This window comes from Glycine soja, chromosome 17 (genome assembly GCF_004193775.1).
Source record: "Glycine soja cultivar W05 chromosome 17, ASM419377v2, whole genome shotgun sequence".
NCBI lineage: Eukaryota > Viridiplantae > Streptophyta > Magnoliopsida > Fabales > Fabaceae > Glycine > Glycine soja.
Window position 1 is genome coordinate 31,766,087 of NC_041018.1, and position 21,767 is coordinate 31,787,853.

Here is a 21,767-nt window from a genome sequence, read left to right on the forward strand (position 1 = left end):
CTTTTTGAAAAATTCTTGTGCTATTCAATGTTTTGAAAAAACTCTTTTTAATACTTATCTTGATTGAGTCTTCTCTTGATTCTTCAATCTTGAGTCTTGATTCTTTACTTGAATCTTGATCTTGATTATTCTTGAATCTTGAATCTTGATCTTGATTCTTGAAACTTGTTTGACTCTTGATTCTTTGGAACTTTCTTGACTCTTGATTCTTTGGCCTCATCATAATAATCTTGGAAGGCATTGCTTCCACACTTTTGTGAAAAACTAATTTTGATTATGATATAAAACTTTGGCCATTCAAATCAATTCTTTATCCATATATGTGATACAATATTATACTTGTAGTGGAAAAAAAAAACAACAATCCCTAATTTCATAATTAAGGTTCATAACATTCGAGGAGAAATATAATTAATGGAGAATCATATAATTTTACAACACATGCTTTGATACCACATGTAAGTTATGGTCTTTTAGGGTTCAATAATAAAAAACCAAACAGTATCTTAAAATCAATTATTCTCATAAATATTAGATAAATAATGTGTATCTTTCTTCATAGTGAGACTTCTCTCCGGTGCGCTTTTATTCCTTAAAAGAGGAGAGAAACAAGATTTCGCTTCCTTTGACTCTCCTTTTTATTCTCTCTATATTTTTTTATGGCTAAGGTTAAGAGAATACTTTAATGTCAGGAAAGTGATCTTATTTTATGTTAGTAGGTGTTAGCCCATTTAAACCACTGGTCCCATCAAAAAGTAGTTATCTCTAAAAACTACTCCACTTAAGTCCACGACCCATTTACAATTTAGTCCATAATCATTAATCATTTATTTATCGTCCCTTACTATGTCACAAGCCTCTCACATGAGACATTAAATCTTACAAGTTATTGGTAACTGTCTAGTATATTAAAATGAATTATTTAGTTCTTAAAATATAATAATATTTAAAATAGCAATGATCTTAGTTCCTTCTTTGATACTATCATACTGTATAGTGTTTTCATAGTTGTTCATTACGTGTCGCTATCCAAGATTGATATGGATTTGTATGAGCAACTCTTCATTGATACTTGCGAACTCCTATGTATGTTTAACATGTATACACTTTCTTTCATTTGGTATATCATTATGGTATATTGGTCTATGTTGTATGGATTCACAAAGTACTTGGAGAACATTGGGAATGCCATCTTGATTGTAATATCTAAGATGAAATTCACCATTACCAATAATCAACCTGAAACACACAGACACACATATGCAACATAGACCAAATACTAAACTATAGAAATACTACCTACTAGTTCAGCATAACAATAACAAATAAAAGTGTAAAGATGTTGAACATATACAGGTATTCACAGGTACCCATGAAGAGTTGCCCAAACAAATCATTATCAATCTTATCAGCCTAACTCTATATAGAGGATTGCTAACATACTTTCACCCTTTTTTAGTTGGAGTAGGTTAACAATCTATGCCAAAAATTTTGGACCATAAAACCAATTATTTCTTTTGTTTTCATAAATTCCTTTAGGGATCTTAAAGTCATTTAGCATTTATTTATTTATTTATATTAAAAAATCTTTATTTCTTTCTCTTTCTACGCACTTATGATCAAATGTCACCCAAATTTTCCAGAAGGATTGCTTTGGTTCTTCAAACTCATCTCTAGCACAAATTTTCTCACGACTCTTGCTCTAATTTTCCCATCCTTCCTGCCTCATTAAGCATTCTGGATTTGTTTTTAATGGCTATTTTTCCCAATAAGCTTTCTTTTTTGTAACTCTGAGGGTGGAATCTGAACCTCTCATTTTCCTAATTATATTCGACATAGAAATTCTACGGCTAACAGTTCTCCCAGTTGTACTAGTCATCCTTGCCAAACCATGTTAGTGGTGACGATAGTGGTCATGACGACGATCACGGTGATCGTGACGGTTGACAATCATGGTGGTGGTTGTGATGGCAGCCATGGCAGTTGTGATGGAAACGGTCATGACGGTGGTGGTGGTTGTAACACCCTGACGAATCACACTAGAAAGAGAGAGATCCAAAGGTTGTGCAAGTATTGGACTGTACAATTGAAAATGACTTAAATGAACTAATTAGTACTACCTATACAAACAAGATGAATCTACTTTTTAGTAGACCACCACTTAAGAACTCCACAGTTAAGTGTGTTTGCCTTGGAGTAGTTATGAGATAAATGACCTTCTGGAAAGTTTTTCTAGAAAGTATGTGAGTGAGGACAAAACATGCTACAAAGTCTCGTGTTGGTTTGTGAGGACAGTCAATGATCTTGAAAGCCATCGAAGTAGATTGTCGAGGTCTCGGAAATAACTACCTACAATGATCATGTTGGTGACAAGTTTGGGATATTTTAGGATGACATAAATTAAATCTTTAAGATATTTAATTTTTTGTTTGGTAAATTTTTTAGAGATTTTGTGGTTAAATAAAGTTTTAATTTGAATTTTAAAATGTTTTAATCTTAGTCTTTCATTTTAATCTAAAAGTTGAGATTGACCATTCTCATTATCACATAAGATGGTCATTCTCTTATGATACATCCTCTCTCTCTCTCTCTTTATATATATATATATATATATATATATAAAACTTGGATTTGTCTAAAATCTTTGCATGAATCTCCACCACTCTTTGATGTTTCAAGTCTGTTCCAACTCAACCAATGCAGGTTCCTCCTGCTACTCTCCCCAGAATCGAATCTAGCAATCATTACTTTAATTTCTTTGCAAAGAGAATTGAGAAGTTGCTCTTTATTTGCAATGGATTTTACTCGCCCCATTTTTTCTTGTTGATTCCTTTTTTTGTTCTGTTATATATTTTATTTTTATTATTTTGTTTTGTCTTGTGTTTTTTAGGTTAGTTATTGGTAATTGTTAGGGGGTGCCCATGATTTGGGTATTTACATAACTATAATTAACCTAATAAATAATTAGATTGTAAGTGGGTATTCTAACTATAACCATAATTAGTTTTTAAAATATGAGTATAATTTGATATAACTAGTTATTATTTTTAATACCAATTATATAACAAGTTATATCTAAAACCAATTACATAACTAGTTATGGATGAATAAAAATAAATTATTTAAAATAATAATTTCTATAAAACTAGTTATAGTTTTATAACTATAACTATTTTTTGAATAAAAAAAAGTTATTTAAAATACCCATAACTATAAATTTGGTTATAGTTTTATACCTACTTTTATATAACTAGTTATAGTTATTTTTTCAAACTATTTTTTAGCATCCCTAGTAATCGTCCGATACATTATAATAAGTTATTTAGTTCATAAAATATAATAATATTTAAAATAACAATGATTTTACTTCCTACTTTGAGATTGTCACATTTTATAGTGTTTTCATAGTTGACCATTATGTGTCACTATCCAAGATTGATAAGGATCTGTATGGGCAACTCTTCATTGATACATGTGAACACCTATGTATGTTTAACATCTTCTCACTTTCTTTCATTTGATATATACCATGGTATATTAGTTTATGCTGCATGGATTCATAAAGCACTTGGACACATTGGAAATGGAATCCTGGTTGTAATATCTAAGATGAAATTCATCATTACCAATATTCAGCCTAAAACACACACGCATATGCAACATTGACCAATATGCTTGACTTTAGAAATACTACCTACTAGTTCAACATAACAAAAACAAATAAAAGTAACTATAAAGATGTTGAACATATATAGGTATTCGCAGATTTGTATGAAAAGTTGTCCATACAAATCGATCCTTATCAATCTTACCTATATATATATATATATATATATATATATATATATATATATATTAACTGATTTATGTATAGGATTTCATTCAAGTCATGATTGGGAACTAGTGATTAATTTTGTCTATAAAAATTTTAGATTATTCAATTCAATTATTAACCAAAAGAAAATTCAAAAAATAACATTTAGATCACTCAAATTTTAATATTTTTATGAATCAATAATTAAATTTAATGAATGTATTTAGATTAATTGTATTCATATGGGATAATAATAAAAGGTCGGGATCCATTTATAGAAGGTGTAAATTATTTAGACTTACACTAAATCTCGTCCATTAAAACAAGTTAATCTAATGGTTAAAACTATTTGTGTTAAAAAAATAAATTAAAAGGTTTAAGTGAGTCACGTGACTTTTTTTTCATATGCCTTTTCAGTTTTTAAACCATGTCCATAGATGCCATTGAACTTTATAAGCCGCATAACCCGTGCCGATGGCCACCGCCTTTCTTCCCAATAAATTTCCCGACCAAACTTTTTCGCACCAACGATTCACTTTCTCCTTTCTCATAGCTAATCTCTCACTTTCAGAGGAAACTTGGTTTGTTCCAGCCTCTTGTGACTCCCTCTTTTTTGGTCATATGGATTGTCTCCTTGAGATAGGAGTTTATTACTTCCTTTATCTCCAGCCTGATCCTCTGTCTATTCTTAAGTTAGTCGACAACTATCTAAGTGTTGAATGACCCCTTCTACAAGCTCTACCTCCAGTCCTTATTGACCACCAGTCAAAATAATTAAACTTCATTTCTCTTGGCTCAACCTACTTGTCCTTTGATGGGAGTTTTTGTTCAACCCGCAACAATTTGTTGATCCCCCAAAGGCTACATTTTTCTTGCATGTAGCCATATTGTTTATGGAGAGAGGCCCTAAGCTAGGGGCCAAATGGAAGACTATCCAAATTTTCCTTGGCACCTCCATCTCTTTCTTTGCACTTTTTAAAATTATGATCAAGGCTCCCACAACAGTAACAAAAATTCCCCAATATCTCATACTTAAAGAAGCTCTTTTTTGGCCCATTCTCGCCACATCCGATCATCATTCCCCTCTTGAGTGGTTTGCAGATATCAATCAAAACCCTTACCCCAATGGTTGTTCCCAACCGACTCTCCTCTGAAGCATCCCAATCGATAATTTTTCCCAAAGCATTGCCCACAATAGACGTAGTGTCTTTTGTCCTTAGCCTCATTGGTAGATCATATATTTGAACCCAAAATTAAGCATTTTTAAGAGTAATCTCCTCTAAAGTTTTGTCCTTTGGGAGCTTGCTAATGATGATGAGCTTCTTGTGAAAATTCTAGGGGGCTCTGTTCAAAATCAACTATTTGTCTACTTCTTTGAAGAGTTGGAAGGTGTATAGATTCCTCCCCACATCTCGTATCTTTATACCTCCGCGCACTTACCACACACCAGCCATGGTTGTATTGAATGCTTTTGGATTGATTGAATCACCCATCAATCACCTTCTAGAGATCCGTAGAGAAAACTCACATACAGGCTAAGGGATAACAAAAAATTGGGAGAAGAAAGGAAAAGAATGGTGTCTTGAGGGAGGCCCTTACGAGCTGTTAGAGTGACACTAGAAAACTATCAAACCCTAGGAGAGAAGAAAGGGGTGCACAAGATTGTGTTGTTATACTTATACAATGAAGGCTTTAAATGAAATATCCAATACCCTTTTTAATGATATCTTTTATTTGCCGACAAAAAAAAAACTTACATTGTTAGATTGAATAAACATTTTAGACCATAATGATTGTTACTTGATCTGATGTGTGGCCACAAAACAACCATGAATTACTTTTTAGCTAAATTATTATAAGCCATCATATTAATTGAATTTAATAGATATGATTTGGTGTAAGTCTTTAGACTTAACACGTTTGGTAGGGGGAGAAACTTCTAGTTTCCTAGGAATCCTAGTTTCCCATGTTTTTGTATCTATTTAAAAATATTAGAGAGAATGTTTTTTTAACTAGTTTTTCCATAAAAACTTTTTTATGAAGGGATGTGAGAATCTTAATTTTCTCAAGTTAATTTTTTTTAATACAGTCATAAAATATCATGTTACTTTTATTAAATTAAAGTAATTATTAAAAATATTATATAATTCTTTGGTTTCAAAGAAATTTATCTAAATATTCACAATGGTCAACCAAATAGATTTTATTGGTTCCTAATAAACATCATTCCTAAAAATCATGATTCCAAGATGTGAAAAAACTTCTCCTCCTATACAAAACTAAAATTTTGAAGGGATAAGTTTTTCATGTACATTTCTAAACTACATAAGATTATGCTTTTAATGAATATTGATAAAATTAATTTTGAATAAAATAAATATTGTATCATTGAATTTTGATAAAATTGACTCTTTATGTCTATACTTAATTATCTTTTGTCTCAAAAAAATATCTTTACTAGCTATCTCTTTCAATGTGTCATTTTTAATCTTTATTTTTGTATTTAAATTTAATTTATTTTTTAAAAGTTATCAATATTAAAAATGATTTTGCATTATAATTTATATCATTCATTTTATAAATAAAAAATATAATTTATATATTTAAAATATTTATTTATCATAAATTATAATTATAATATAATTTTATCATTATTTTGATTTTCTTCCTTAATTTTTTTATTTTTAGTGTAAATTATATTTATTTTACTTTTCTTTCTTAAAACACTTTAGATAGTTAAACAATAAAAAAGCGTTGTCCAAAACGCTATAGGAACAAAAAAATAAAACAAATATAATTTATAATGATTAAAAATTAAAAAAAAGACTTAAAAGGATAAAAAACAAAAAAAATATTAAATTACAAAACTAAAAGGATATTTAAGACTATAATTTATACATTAAAAAATATTATGAATTATATTGATAAAAATAAATATTTATTATATAAAATATACATACTAAAATGACATATATATATATATATATATATATATATATATATATATATATATATATATATATAATGACAAGGTGGATCGAGGAGGACTCATCCTTACCCCCCCTTAGATCCGTGGAGATAGGTCTTGTAATTAATAGTGAAAAGGCCATAACTCTCCCAAGCGTCAAGTTCAAGGGATGGCTTAGGTAAGTAAGTGTCCCTGTTTTAGGCACTTGAAAAACAGTACTTTCGGAATCGCTACTTTGATTTGTTAAAGACTATGATTCTTTTTTAAGCACATTAATACCACACTATATAATTGGATATTGATAACAACCCATCACTTCGGATGGGATTGCAGAAACTTCTCTTAGCCAACCCTTTTTAAAGTCTAGGCTCTCTTCTTTTTTTTTTTTTATTTCTTTCTGCCTCCATCATTACCATTGTGCCACTGTTGGGTTATAACTATATCTATCACAAATCAAACTAGAATAAGTGAAAAAGGATTATAGAATGATGTCATGTAAAAAATATATATATCCCTCATACAATCACAACTTATATGTATAGTATGTTTATTAATTTTTATAATTATTTTAAAATCATATTAATTATAAATTATGATTACACACAATATAAAAATATTTTACACTCGCTATAATATCCTCAAAACTCAGAATAAACCTATTGTTTTGTTTATCTCTTTGCTTGATTCCTTTATTTATCCTGGTGGAGTTTTACTTTGCATTATTATGAAGAGAAATATTAGTGACATTTTCTTTTTAACACTGGTGGTTTGCTAAAATTTATTAAAGATCAATATATAATTTTGGAGAATATTTTCATCAATGTTTATATCTACTAAGTTAAATATGAGATTCATTAAAATTGGTGATTATTAACAAATTTCAATCAATCACATATAGAGTGTTAAAGAATGGGTGTGTAGCATTTTTCTACTATTAAATATATGTAGTATAATTTATGTGCTATTAGGTAATTGATTTTGATATATGTTTTTTTATGATGATGCATGTAAGGTAAGTATTTCATTCCAAACACAATCTTGAAAGTGTTTAAAATCTGCATCTAAACTAATTTTCAACCATAAAACTGTTTTCATTGACAAATGACTCTTAAAACGCTCCTTTTCAAAATGATTCAAACGTATAATAAAGGAGCGGATTTATTAATTAATGATGTCTTGAGAGTATTACTTAAAATTTGAAATATAAATTAGTAAACACCAAATAGAGAAATTTAATTTTTAAAAATATATAAAAAAAATTTAAGTAACTTAAAGAATTTAATTAAAGATAAATATATCATATTATGTACTTTTCAACATAAAATAATCATATTATGTACTTTTTGGTTAACATATTTGCTTCTATAGAAACGTCCATTATTTGATCGAATACAACGGTGAATGGAAATACAAGCACAGCCTTCAAGGGATTGAAATCACTTTTTTGTCTCTTTAATTACTTTTTTCTTTTCTGAAAACTATCATTCTCTCTCAATTGTTTATTTCTTGTGTTATTAACTTATATATGTGGTGAGCTTAGCTAATACCCTTGATTAGAAACAAGATTTAAATTCAACTCTTTTGGCAGTGAGAGTTAGCTTTATCACGAGAAGAGTAGCACTTAAACTGTCACGAAAGCCCAAAAGTACAACATATGGGTGGTGAAGTTCGTGAGTGAGTGAGTAGTCACAAGACGGAAAGGCACTAAACACGAGACAAATAACAATTTTGACAAAGTGAAAAACATTTGATGGTGCCAATTACTAGTACAAGATAGATATTGTTGCATTATATGAAAGTTGACCTTCAAATTATTTATGCCTTATTATTTTTAAAGAATATTGATATTCAAAAGTTTTAGAAGAAGGCATCTTGCAAGATGAGGAAGTGTATGTATGAATTAAAGTTTGCAAATTAACTTTGATGAGTTAAAGTTTGTAGGAAGTATTACATTATCTTTTTTAAATACGGTGTAATTTATATATATGTTGGATAACACCACTTAATAATAATTGATTTTAAATTAGAATATAATATGATATCACATATTATAGCTCGTTTCTTATCTGTTTTAACTGGTATTTATGTCACGTGTTAAGAAATTTCATATAGTCATTCTCAATTTTTGGAGTACAATTTATATACTTGTTGAATAGTTTTACAAATTGATTTTAAATTGAAATTTAATAAAATTTAAGTTTATAAAGGTATTTTAAGTCTTATTTGTTTAAAACTAAGTTTTCAAGGCAAAATTTTTCTTTTAATTAACATAATTTTTAGATAATCAAATATGATCCAGACTGATTTACTCTCGATCATACTTTTAAAATAATCTTACCTGAAATACAAACATACTCAAAGACAACTAATCTCAGCAAAGATTTATATAGTTCAATTTATATATCATCTATGAACAAGAGAAATTTGCAAATCAGACCCAATTACCGAAATCACAACTAGAGTGAGCAAAATACTCGACCAAATGTGTCAAGTTCTGTTGGCAATAGGGTATGCCTTTAATTCTAAGAACATAGCCCTCCATGATGTACATGATGCACAGATACTTGAAAGAGAAAGGATAGGAGTCTCGTGGATGTGTGGTATAAGTCCCATGTGAGGTGTCACATACATACTATTAGGGTTGCATACAAACAGGTCCAGCACCAATTAAGGTGTGGACCGTTTTGCTTGTGAAAGTGTCACTTTTTAAATCACACAAGAATCTAAATCTTAGGCATGTTGGTTTGGTGGTGACAATGTGTGTGTGAGAGAGAGTCATGGGGGTCATGATTTCTATGAAAATCCACAAAAAAAAAAAAAAAAAAACCCACTAGAGCCTAAAATCCCACTAAAGCTATAAAAGTGCGTTGATGATTTGGTAAGTCCTGTTTCACTTGGCCTTTTGCTCTCTTAGTGGGAAGTGACGGTGAATAAATTTTTTGTGGCGTACGTCTTCTCAAAGCATTGAAATTATTATAATCTGAACTATCATGCAAAAGATAATGACATAGAGAGATTTATTTATATATTTGTACTATAAAAATGTCCATGTGAAGACCACATCAAAGGGTTGTTGAAGGCCAGAAATTAATTTCCCTCCCCTAAGAGTCTTCTAATTTTTCTTGTTTCTCTATGAACCACACAAACTCACATACCATGACAAAGGGTTATAGATACGTATCCAAATTCATCATTTTATGTGTGGGGATGAGAGTTTGATTCTACGGTTTCAATGGCCATACCACAAGCTAGGTCAAATGGTAAACTGTTCTATGCGTGTTTTCTTATACATTTTTTGTATCTTCTCGGGTGCTATTTTCAGAATCTCTTTCTGACTTTTTGCCGTTTAGATTTTTTTTTTTTTTTTTTATAATTTACTTGGTGGTGACATGAAACTTGTTACATTTTTTAACCAATTTGTCAGAGCCATTTCCACGTGTTCATAGCTGGCAAATTTCTCAAACTAGATTACTTTTAGAAACTAATTCCCAAAAGGGGGCTGTTTTGAAACTTTTTTCAGGGGGGGTCTGTTTTTGAAGGGGACTCGCCAGTGGGGTTGGCGAGTTGGACACGTGGCAGCGCCTGGGGGACTCGCCAGTGGGGTTGGCGAGTTGCTGTCCACGTGGCGGGTCCCGCCACTCGTACTGACGAAATGCTTTTTACGGAAAAAAATAATTTTAACTTCAAACGCGTATAACTTTTGATAGGAATGTCCGTTTGAGGCCCATAATATGTCAAAATGCTCGAAATTGAATGAAGAATCCCTTGGCAAATACCCGAAGGGGATTTGGTCAACTCATTTTCCCAAAAAATGGATTTAAGATTCAACCACCCATTTTTTTAATCTTAAATCCTATTTTTGAGCTACTTAGAGGCATTTTTTGGGAAAATGAGTTGACCAAATTCCCTTTGGGTATTTGCCAAGGGATTCTTCATTCAATTTCGAGCATTTTGACATATTATGGGCCTCAAACGGACATTCCTATCAAAAGTTATACGCGTTTGAAGTTAAAATTTTTTTTTTCCGTAAAAAGCATTTCGTCAGTACGAGTGGCGGGACCCGCCACGTGGACAGCAACTCGCCAACCCCACTGGCGAGTCCCCCAGGCGCTGCCACGTGTCCAACTCGCCAACCCCACTGGCGAGTCCCCTTCAAAAACAGACCCCCCCTGGAAAAAGTTTCAAAACAGCCCCCTTTTGAGAATTAGTTTCTAAAAGTAACCTAGTTTGAGAAATTTGCCGTTCTTAGCTAGTATTGATTGCGACTGCCACGCCAAGAAGTCACTTTTTCTCCTTTGTTTTCTTAAAAAGTATCACTTTAATAATATTCTAATCACCTCAGAAAAAAATTCACAGCTTTAGAATTTGAGAAAAACAATGTACTTCATAGGCCAATTTTAGAATTTCAGTCTAGTCTTTCTCCCTTTAATAATTTATAGGATTAAGAGAGTGACATTAACCACTAACCAATTTGATTAATTTTGGGTAGAGAAAATCATATTACAACAAGTAAAACAAATTTTAACAGAAGTTGAAAAATTTTAACTTAAAAAATGAATAAAATTAATTCTAAGCATAGAACCACAAAAAAAATAACGCACTCATATTTGCATTTCAAGAGTACTTTATTACCTTCAAATAAAATTAATTTTTCCAAGCTCAGCTTTTAAAATATCATTCTGAACATAACTCATAAATTATATTTATTAACATTAGTTTCTAAAATCACTCAAAATCAATTCTACAAGAATCTATTCCAAACGAAGCCCAAGACAGTTTATCTTGAGAAAGAAAAGAAGGTTGGAAATTCCTTCGGGCACCCAGTATTTTTGCTGGGCACCCAATGAATTTTCTAAATGCCAAAAATACCCTTAGGTTATAAATAGCATGTGGATTTTTTTTATTTCTGCAGCGCCAATTTTTTTCAGCAACTCAATGTACATTGCTTTCGTTAAGGATGGTTTGAAAGCGTATTTGTTCTCCGGTTGTGTACATGCGAGGAGTATACGGTGGATTCTGGTCGATTTTCGTTGCCAGAGAAGAAGAGGTATGTGAAATACATATGAATTGTTGATTCGTATGGCTCATACGGATCAGCAATCCATATGGTCATACAGATTGACAATCTGTATGACCCATATGGATTGACTATCTATATGACCCATACGAATTGACAATCTGTATGATTATCCAAATTTTTTTATTTTTAATTGTTAAATTAATTACTAATAATTTTGTAAATTTTTTTGACTAGTTTTAGTAATATTATTACATTGCTTAAAAATGAATATACTAATGATTAATAATTAAACAAATTTATATGAGAATGATTATGTATTTACATGTTTAACTGAATTATGTATTTTATTGAAGGATATATTTATTAGATTTATATGACATTTTAATGAAAAAGTCCTGTAAAATATTTTGTGTAAACAACTATATTTGTGTGAATTGAATTTGAATTTGTTGTTTGAATTGAATTTGTTATATGTTTTATTAAGATGGATGAAGACCAGTGGATGTATGATAGTATGATGTCTCAAGAAGTTGAAATGAATGTTAAAAATGCGCAAGATGCTGGCATTAAAGTTGATTGCTTTGATGCCTTTAATACTTCTGAGGTATTTGTGCAATTTGTTGTTGTTTCGGGATCTTTTCATGAGAGTTGATGCACTCCCCGGGGTTATTGTCACTGACAGGGATTTGTCTTTAATGAGTGCAGTGAAAACTGTATTCCCGGATGCTACGAACTTGTTGTGTCAGTTCCACATTGACAAGAAAATGAAGGCAAAGTGCTAAACCCTGGTTGCTCAAAAGAATGCATGGGATTATGTGATGGAGGCTTAGGGGAGTTTGGTTGATTGTCCCAATGAGGGTTCTTTTGATGAGTACCTTAAAAAATTTGAAATGGCTTGCTCTCCGTGGCCTATGATTATGGACTATGTGTGTCAAACATGGATGATTCCACACAAAGAAAGATTTGTGAAAGCATGGACAAACAAAGTGATGCATCTAGGAAACACAACCACTAACAGGTATGCATATTATTTTTTGTTTGTTTTCATTTGTTGAAGTGTTGACTTAAATAACAATGATGTGATTGTTTACATGTTTTTGTATATTTCATCTATAGGGTTGAGAATGCTCATTGGTCACTAAAGAGACTCCTACAAAACTTTGTTGGTGACATATGCAGTGTTTGAGAAGCAATGAATAATATGATGACACTTCAACACACCCAGATTAAAGCATCTTTTGAGACAAGCACGCACGTGGTTGCTGTAGAAGCAAAGCTTCATGATGAATCAAAGGTGATTCAAAGGTGTTTTGATGATAACAATGATGATAACAAAAGATGATGACAAAGGTGATGACAAAAAGCTCAAAGATCAATCAAAGAACAACTCGAGTGAATCAAGAACAATTCAAGAGTTCAAGATAAGAATCAAGAAGAATTCAAGACTCAAGAAGAAAGTTTAGAGTCAAGAATCAAGATTCAAGGTTCAAGATCAATATTCAAGACTCAAGATTCAAGAATCAAGAAAAGACTTAATCAAGATAAGTATGAAAAAGTTTTTCTCAAAAATTGAGTAGCACATGATTTTTCTCAAAACATGTTTACCAAAGAGTTTTTACTCTCTGGTAATCGATTACCAGTAGCAAAAATTGTTTTGAAAAAGTTTTCAAATTGAATTTACAACGTTCCAATTAATTTAAAAAAGTTGTAATCGATTACAATGTTTTGGTAATCGATTACCAGTGCCTTTGAACGTTGAAATTCAAATTCAAATGTGAAGAGTCACATCCTTTCACATAAAAGCCTTGTGTAATCGATTACACTGATTTGGTAATCGATTACCAGTGATTGTTTCTGAATAAATCAAAAGATGTAACTCTTCAAAAGGTTTTTGACTTTTTCAAATTGGTTTTAAGTTTTTCTAAAATTTATAACTCTTCTAAATGGTCTTCTTGGCCAGACATGAAGAGTCTATAAAAGCAAGGCTTTGTTTTGCATTTTCATTCAATTCATTCTATCAATCAATCTTTTCCAATTCATTCTTTATACAAGCAAGTTTTCCACATTGATTTCTGAGTCTCTTTGAACTTCTTCTTCTTCTTCCTTTGGCCAAAAGCTTTCCAAAGTTTTCTGGTTTTTCTAAACCTTGAAAACTTGTGCTATTCATCTTTTTCATTCCTTTCTCCCTCTGCCAAAAAGAATTCGCCAAGGACTAACTGCCTGAATTTTTTTGTGTCTCCCTTCTCCCTTGTCAAAGAATTCAAAATGACATAGTCTGAGAATTCTTTTGATTCTTCCCTTTCCCTAATACAAAAGTGTTCAAAGGACTAACCGCCTGAGAATTCTTTTGTATCCCCATTCACAAAGTATCAAAGCTTTAACAACCTGAGATCTTTGTCTTAACACATTGGAGGGTACATCCTTTGTGGTACAAGTAGAGAGTACATCTACTTCGGTTTGACTGAGAACAAGAGAGGGTACATCTCTTGTGGATCAGTTCTAGTGGAGGGTACATCCACTAGGGTTTCAAAGAGAACAAGGGAGGGTACATCCCTTGTGGATCTTTGCTTGTAAAATGATTTTTACAAGGTTGAAAGAAATCTCAAGGACCGCAGGTCGCTTGGGGACTGGATGTAGGTACGGGTTGTTGCTGAACCAGTATAAAAACTCTTGTGTGTTTGTTTCCTTCTTCCATACTCTTTTACTTTTCACTGTGCATTTAATTTCCGCTTTTACTTTCTGTTAAGTTTCTCTTCTACTCCTCATTCTCTTAACAATTTAGTAAAAGCCTTAGAAGAGTAAATTTTTTAATTAGTAAAGATTTAGGAATAATTAATTCAACCCCCCTTCTTAATTATTCTGAGACCACTCGATCCAACAGTTGGGCATGTGTTTAAAGTAACCTTGTACAAAAAACTACTTGGCATGGTATCAAGGTATGCTTTAAATGAAATTGCTGCTGAGTATGAGTGTGTAGCTTATGCAGACAAAAGCCCTTCATGATGTGGATGTGTCATGAGGAGTACCCACGGTCTTCCATGTGCACGTGAGTTGTTTAAATATGTTGTTAGCTCCATACCACTAGAGACAATCCACATTTTTTGGTGGAGACTTAGTTTTTCAAATCAAGGGTTAAGTGAGACACAGGTGACCATAACTGAGAAGATGAAAACCATATCGAAACGCTTTGAGTAGCTCGATGTTTGTGGTAAAATACATTTGAAGTCAAAGTTGCAAGAAATTGCTTACTCTGATATGAACTCCATGTGTCCTCCTACAGAAAAAGTGAAGACCAAGGGTGCTCCAAAAGAACCGCTTACCAAACAACAAAAGTCAACAAAATGCAATTCGTCTTATTATGAGTATGTTGATACGTTACACTCTGTGCAAAATAGTAATTCATCAGTGAAACATAGTGCATCATCACCTAAGGACCCAATACAGAGATGGAATATTCCAATGTTGAATTAATTTCATCCTTGCATCCAGGATTCTATTGAAAATATTATTGATGTCAAAGCAAATGGTAATTGTGGTTATCGTGCAATAGTTGCATTATTGGGTATGGGTGAAGAATCGTGGTCATTGGTGAGGAACCATTTGCATAAAGAACTGACTAGCTGGTCCGAAGAGTATATCAACCTGGTTGGTGGCATAGAGAGATTTGAGGAATTAAAGCGTTCTCTACTTGTTGACGACTTATCTAAGGTGCATAATTTTATTATTATGTCATTTTTTGTTAAAATAAAATTTTAAGTAACCACTATTTGTTGTCTGTTACATGTAGGTTATCATGGACAAGTGGATGAATATTACGGATATGGGATACGTCATTGCTTCACGATACAACGTGATCGTTGTTTCTCTTTCACAACAACAAAGCATGACATTTTTTCCTCTTAGAAGTCAGCCGCCACCAGATTCTTCTGTGCATCGTGTAATATGCATTGGTCATGTGTATAGAAATCATTTTGTACATGTAATTGCATAATTATGAATTTAGTAAAACTGCTAAAATTGTAGTTGCATATCTAACGTTCAATTTGTTTGTCGTTATGTAACAGGTTTTGTTACAAGACCACTGTCCTTTACCACCAGTGGCGTTGCTGTGGAGTACACATTGTCATTCTCAGACAAAGTAGTGGCCCACTCCTTACATAGCTAGAATGCAGCGTTACACAACTTTGTCTAGGCTGAATACCGAATTTGTTGATTTAGGTGAACCATGAACATAAAATTTTATTAGCATTGACGTTTGTTGCGACTGAGACACGTCGTCTTCCATTTCCATTACCTGTTTACTAAAAACAGCTAAAATTTTTATTGGCCCAAATTGTTTCTAGTAGTTAGACTATATTAAGACCTTTAGCACGTCATTGTTAGTTTTCAGCTCAATAAATTCAAATTTTATAACTATATCTAAATACTCATAGTGGCTTGGTTGTCAAAAAAACAATTGCCTTACTGTTTGTGATTCATGAATACCATAAGGGGAATCCCATGAGGTGCAACTTACTTGATCAAATCCTTCATCGATGGTACATCCAGAAGGAATGTCAAACTTTTTTGGATTTTTTCCTGTGAACGAGTAACCAACAAACTCATATTGGTGTGACACGTTCCACCTCACGTTGTAATATAGCATGGCATCATGAGTAGGGGTCATAGTGGCTTGAAGTAAGTTTAATATATCATCTAGTGTTCTACCAATGGTGCATAATAACTCAATCAGACCAACACACAAAAATTGATGATTACACATTAACATTGTGTTAACATCATCATCATTTTTCAATTGCATACATTAAAAGCGAAATTGGTTACCTGTATTTGTGAATGACTGCCGGTAGTAAATTTCATCCAAATATTGTTTGTCGGTTAATTGAAGGGTATTGTGTATTTTGGTTTTTAGCATTTCAAAATCACAAGCATTAGGTACTCGAATGGGTATTAGAGTGGAAGTTTGAAAATAAACACCACTATCGTTGTGAATAATCGATTCATTTGGAAAAATAAAACCCAATGTGGAGTTTACAATCGTTTAACTGCTTGTTTCTCCAAAAAATGTCATACTTTGTTCTAAAAATTAGGTTGGGAGAGAATATGTGATTTTTTATAGTGTTGGCGTGTTTCATATATATAGATGGTTTTCACTAACACTGTTTCAATTTTTTTTAAATAGAGACGAGTGCAGATGATTTTTGTTTATGTTGTCAACTACAACAATGTGGTGTCAAGCTTTATCTTGCATCAGAATGTGTTGTCAAGTCTGACAATGTCGTGTCACGCTTTATCTTAATACGCATGCATTTCATAATGTGTTGTCAATTTTGATAGCGATGTATCATACATGCGTAATTTATTTTAGTTGCACCAATTAATTTATTTCTTACCGCAACAATTAAGTAATAATTAAGGATAAACGAATCACAACAATTTATATCACATAATGATTAAAATTAAATAAACAAGTGTCATTGTCCATAAATAAATATACAAAATAAATAAACTATCCAAAATAAATAAATATACAAAAATTATAAACTGAAAATTTACAAAGCCAAAATAAAACTTCTATGATCGTCCGTACGCCGCCTTCGCCTCGATTATTGACCTACAGTTGGCTGGCCAATGTAGCGTCTTGCGATGCCCACACATTCTTCAACAATAACATAGACTTTTTTTCCTTCAGTCAACATCCTCAGGTTTAGTAGTCTGTCCAACCTATCAGCAATTGCTACAATGTCATCCTACTAAGTGAAATAAAACAAACATAACAATTGTTAGTAATCAAATACTAAGCAAAGCAACAAACAAAAAAGCCAAAAAAAATTATTACCACTACATGTCAAAGATGATGTACATCAATGTCTGCCTAATTAGGTACCGTTGCCGCCATCGGTTCCTGATACATATCTGGTTCAACAAATTCTTCATGTTGCTGAATTGGTGGTACTCTAGGAGGATCCTATGGCTGTGTTAGACTCATGAATGGGTGCGAGATAATGTAAAACCAATCCATGTAATGTGGTGAATAGTGACCAGGCACTACACATAATTGCCCTACAGGTGCAATGTACTTAGCAAACTGCATCCATCTATCATCAATTTCTGCAACAGACAACAAAGATGCAGCAGGCGGAATAGTCTGGATGTAGCCGAACTATCATACAACCTTCTCTGGTTGGTGAATGACCATCAAGGGGTCCCATCTGAGATGGACCTCAAATAATGAGATGACCTCAAATTCTCAGTCTATCTAGACGCCTCCGATACATGGAAATGGGCAGTGTCTTGGCAGAGGTCCATTGACATGCACGTGGTCTCCTCTCGTAGTAATCCTCGGTAGGAACAGCGGAAGCAACAGACGGAAAATGCTAGTAGCTCCAACACTAAATATATTTTACAAACATATTTATTAAAATACATGACAACATATAATAATAAACTTCAATGAAAAACCTTTTCGTGACATCTTAAGTAACCTGTAACAGAGTGATATATCCTGCAATTTGCCTCACTGTGCTCTTGAATGCGTTATTTAAATTATCATACATGTGCACAAGTACAACAGTGCCCCAAGCATAACCTCCACTCTGCGTCAAATCACGTAGTGTATCCAAGCAGATGCAATAAATATGCTCGCGCTGCTACAGTCCAGTCACATGCCTCAATCTTCAGCTCATACATGTCGCACAACCACGATAGTCGAACATAAGATCCATGACACTGAATCGTCTCAACTCTCGCCTCTGCAGCGCTGACCTTGAGCAATTCCACCAACATCTCGACAGCGTTGTCGACATGAAGTAGCTTGAAGGTGTGGAACACCCCTACAACAGGAAAACGTAGCAACAACGCAACGTCATCCAAGGTGATAGTCACCTCTTCGACAGGCAAATGGAAACTGCTAGTTTCCTTATGCCAGTGTTCCACAAAAGCAGAAATTAGTCCCTGATCGCCCGTATCTAGGGAACAAACTGTAGAAGCAAATGACTTTGGTGTTTTGATGATGATCATGATGATTTGATGCAAATGTTGCAAATGGGCTTTTCGAGTTTAAATTCAAGATAATGATTCAAGAATACAAGCCACAACATCAAGATGATCACTAGTATTTTAGGAAGGGAATTCCTAATTGATATAGCAAAAGGTTTGGCCAAGTAATTTAAGTTAAAAAGTGTTTTTCAAGAGATTTACTCTCTGGTAATCGATTACCAGAGGATGTAATCGATTTCCAGTGGCCAAAAATGATTTACAACAGCTACTAAATATTTTGAATTCAAATTTTAGATTGTGTAATCGATTACACAATATTGGTAATTGATTACCAGCAGTTAATAAACGTTTTAATTCAAATTTTAAAAGCTGTAATCGATTACACAAATCCTGTAATCGATTACCAGAGAAGATTTTCAGAAAATTATTTCTAAGAGTCGCATCTTCTCAAATGGTTTTTACATGACCACCAAAGGTCTATATATATGTGACTTAGAACACGAATTTGCTCAGAGTTTTTCAGAACAACAAGTGTTTATTCTCTCAAAGAGCAAAATCATTTTATCCTCTTAAGAATTCCTTGGCCAATACACTTGCAATTCAATAAGGAATCATTTAAGTGCTCAGATTGTAAAATCTATCTCTTTCAAGAGAGATTCATTCTTCTCTTCTTTCTAATTCTCTAAGGGATTAAGAGACCGAGGGTCTCTTGTTGTAAAAGAATTCTGAAACACAAAGGAAGGATTGTCCTTGTGTGTTCAGAACTTGTAAAAGGATTTTACAAGATAGTGGAACTCTCAAGCGGGTTGCTTGGAGACTGGACGTAGGCACAAGGGTGTGGCCGAACCAGTATAAATCTGAGTTTGCACTTTCTCTTCCCTTAAACTCTTTTATTTATTATTGTTTTATATTTATATTCAGATTGTTCTATTTGAATCATTATTTAAGAAATTCATTGTTAAGGGAATTTGTAACTTGAATAGAAAGTGAAATAGAATTTTTATTGGGAAAATAGTTTGTAATATCTTAATTCAACCCCCATTCTTAAGATATCTGAGGCCACTTGTCTAACACAAACGATCAAAGGACTCAGTCCATTGGCCACCACAAGGTCTTCAATCTCTGGGGCAGACCTCCCGAACTTAGTCATCTTCCTTCCATGGGAAGATAGCTTCAACTCAGGACATTCCTACAAACAATAATATCGATGATATAAAAAAATTATTAACTAGTAAACTACGTTCTTTATGTTTTTTTAAAATTACATACCTCTTCATTCCACACTCTCAAAGCAATGTGTTTTTCAAAATCTGTGAGAACTGATGTGTCATGGGGTCCACCTAAAACCCTCAACATCAGTAACACCTTCTTCAACAGGTGCTTCTGGCTAGTCGTCGACCAATTCCTCCGCGGCCGTAGGAGGGTCTTCGACAACAACCTGTTGCTGTCGCTGTCTATGGGCTGATGCAGTAGGCCTTCGCCGTTGGGGGGCATCATCGTCACTCTCGTCTCTCCTCCCCAACACTTTTCCTATTGCTCGGCCTAAAGCCCGACCAAGACCTCTAGTTCTAACCATTATCTGCATAATAATTATCCTATTTTTTATATTCAATGGCCCAGATTTTAATAAATGATTTCAATCATTTTTTATAACCTACAAATTTGTTATACAATTAAAATATTTGTTTCAATGTTTTGTATAATAAAAATTATTTTTAATTTTCAATTCAATTATTTTTATAATTAATTTTAATTAATTTAAATATAGTCTTACTTTTGGAAATCTTAGGTAATCTAATCTTAGTCTTAATTTGAGAAATCTAATCTAATCTTACTCTTAATATGGGAAATCTAATCTAATCTTAGTAATCTAATCTTACTCTTCATATGGGATATCTAATCTAATCTTACTAATCTAATCAAATGTAATGTTATATTACCAAACATAATTAAATAAAAAAAACTAGCCAAATAATATAAAAAAGGGAGACTAAAGAAAAATAATCAACAACACTAACCAAATCAGTCCATACATAATAAATTTTCAATTATGATTAAATTTTACAAATGATTACAATACTACAAAAAATAATTACACTAAATTTTATTAACAAAATCACTAAACTAAAAAACATTTCAGAATAAATACAACAAAATGCAACAAAATTAAATTAGAAAACTATTTTTAAATTAATTTAAAAAATAAAATTTCAAAAAATTCAGCCTTCTTTTTTAAATTTTAAATTTTTTTTATAAAATTCATATGGTTCATATGGATTGACAATCCGTATGAACCATACAGATCTGATCCGTATGACAAAGTTTCTTTTAAAAAACATTTAACTGTCCTTTTTAAATTTCAAAAAACAAATTTAAAAAAAAAAAACCATATGGATTAGTGTTCATACGGATTGACAATTTGTATGAGCCACTGATCCGTATGACAATGTTTTTTTAAAAACATTTATGTGTCCTTTTTAAAATTCAAAAAAAAATTTAAAAAACCATACAGATCAGTCCATATGGCAAAGTTTTTTTTTAAAACATTTAACTGTCCTTTTTAAATCTATAAAAAAAATTAAAAAAAATATACGGATTGACAATCCTTATGAACCATTGATCCCTATGGCAAAGTTTTTTTTATAAAAAAATTAGCCTTCTTTTTTAAATTTTAAAAAAAATAAAAGAAAAACCATATGGATTAGTGATCCGTATGACAAACGCAAAAACAATTTTAAATTCAATTTAAGCATTTTTTAAATTTAAAAAGAAATTAAAAAAAAACATACGGATCAGTGATCTGTATGGTTCATACAGATTCACAATCCATATGAACCTGATCCATATGGCAGTATTGATAATTATTTTTTTTTTATAAAAAATTGTAACCATCGAATATTTAAACATATTTTTATAATTTTAACAAAATCCAATTAACATTAAAAAAACCCCATATGGATTATTGA

At 32.0% G+C, this 21,767-nt stretch overlaps 1 protein-coding gene across 1 annotated transcript; it reads right to left on the bottom strand.

The window, feature by feature from the left end:
- Positions 1-17,408: 17,408 nt before the first annotated feature.
- Positions 17,409-20,157, bottom strand: LOC114391641 (protein MAIN-LIKE 1-like). The gene is made up of 5 exons (XM_028352625.1): positions 20,071-20,157; positions 19,880-19,990; positions 18,472-18,756; positions 18,288-18,398; positions 17,409-17,552 (listed from the first exon to the last, which is right to left on the bottom strand). Exons 1-5 carry the CDS (start codon positions 20,155-20,157, stop codon positions 17,409-17,411), a joined length of 738 nt encoding a protein of 245 aa, XP_028208426.1.
- Positions 20,158-21,767: the final 1,610 nt, after the last annotated feature.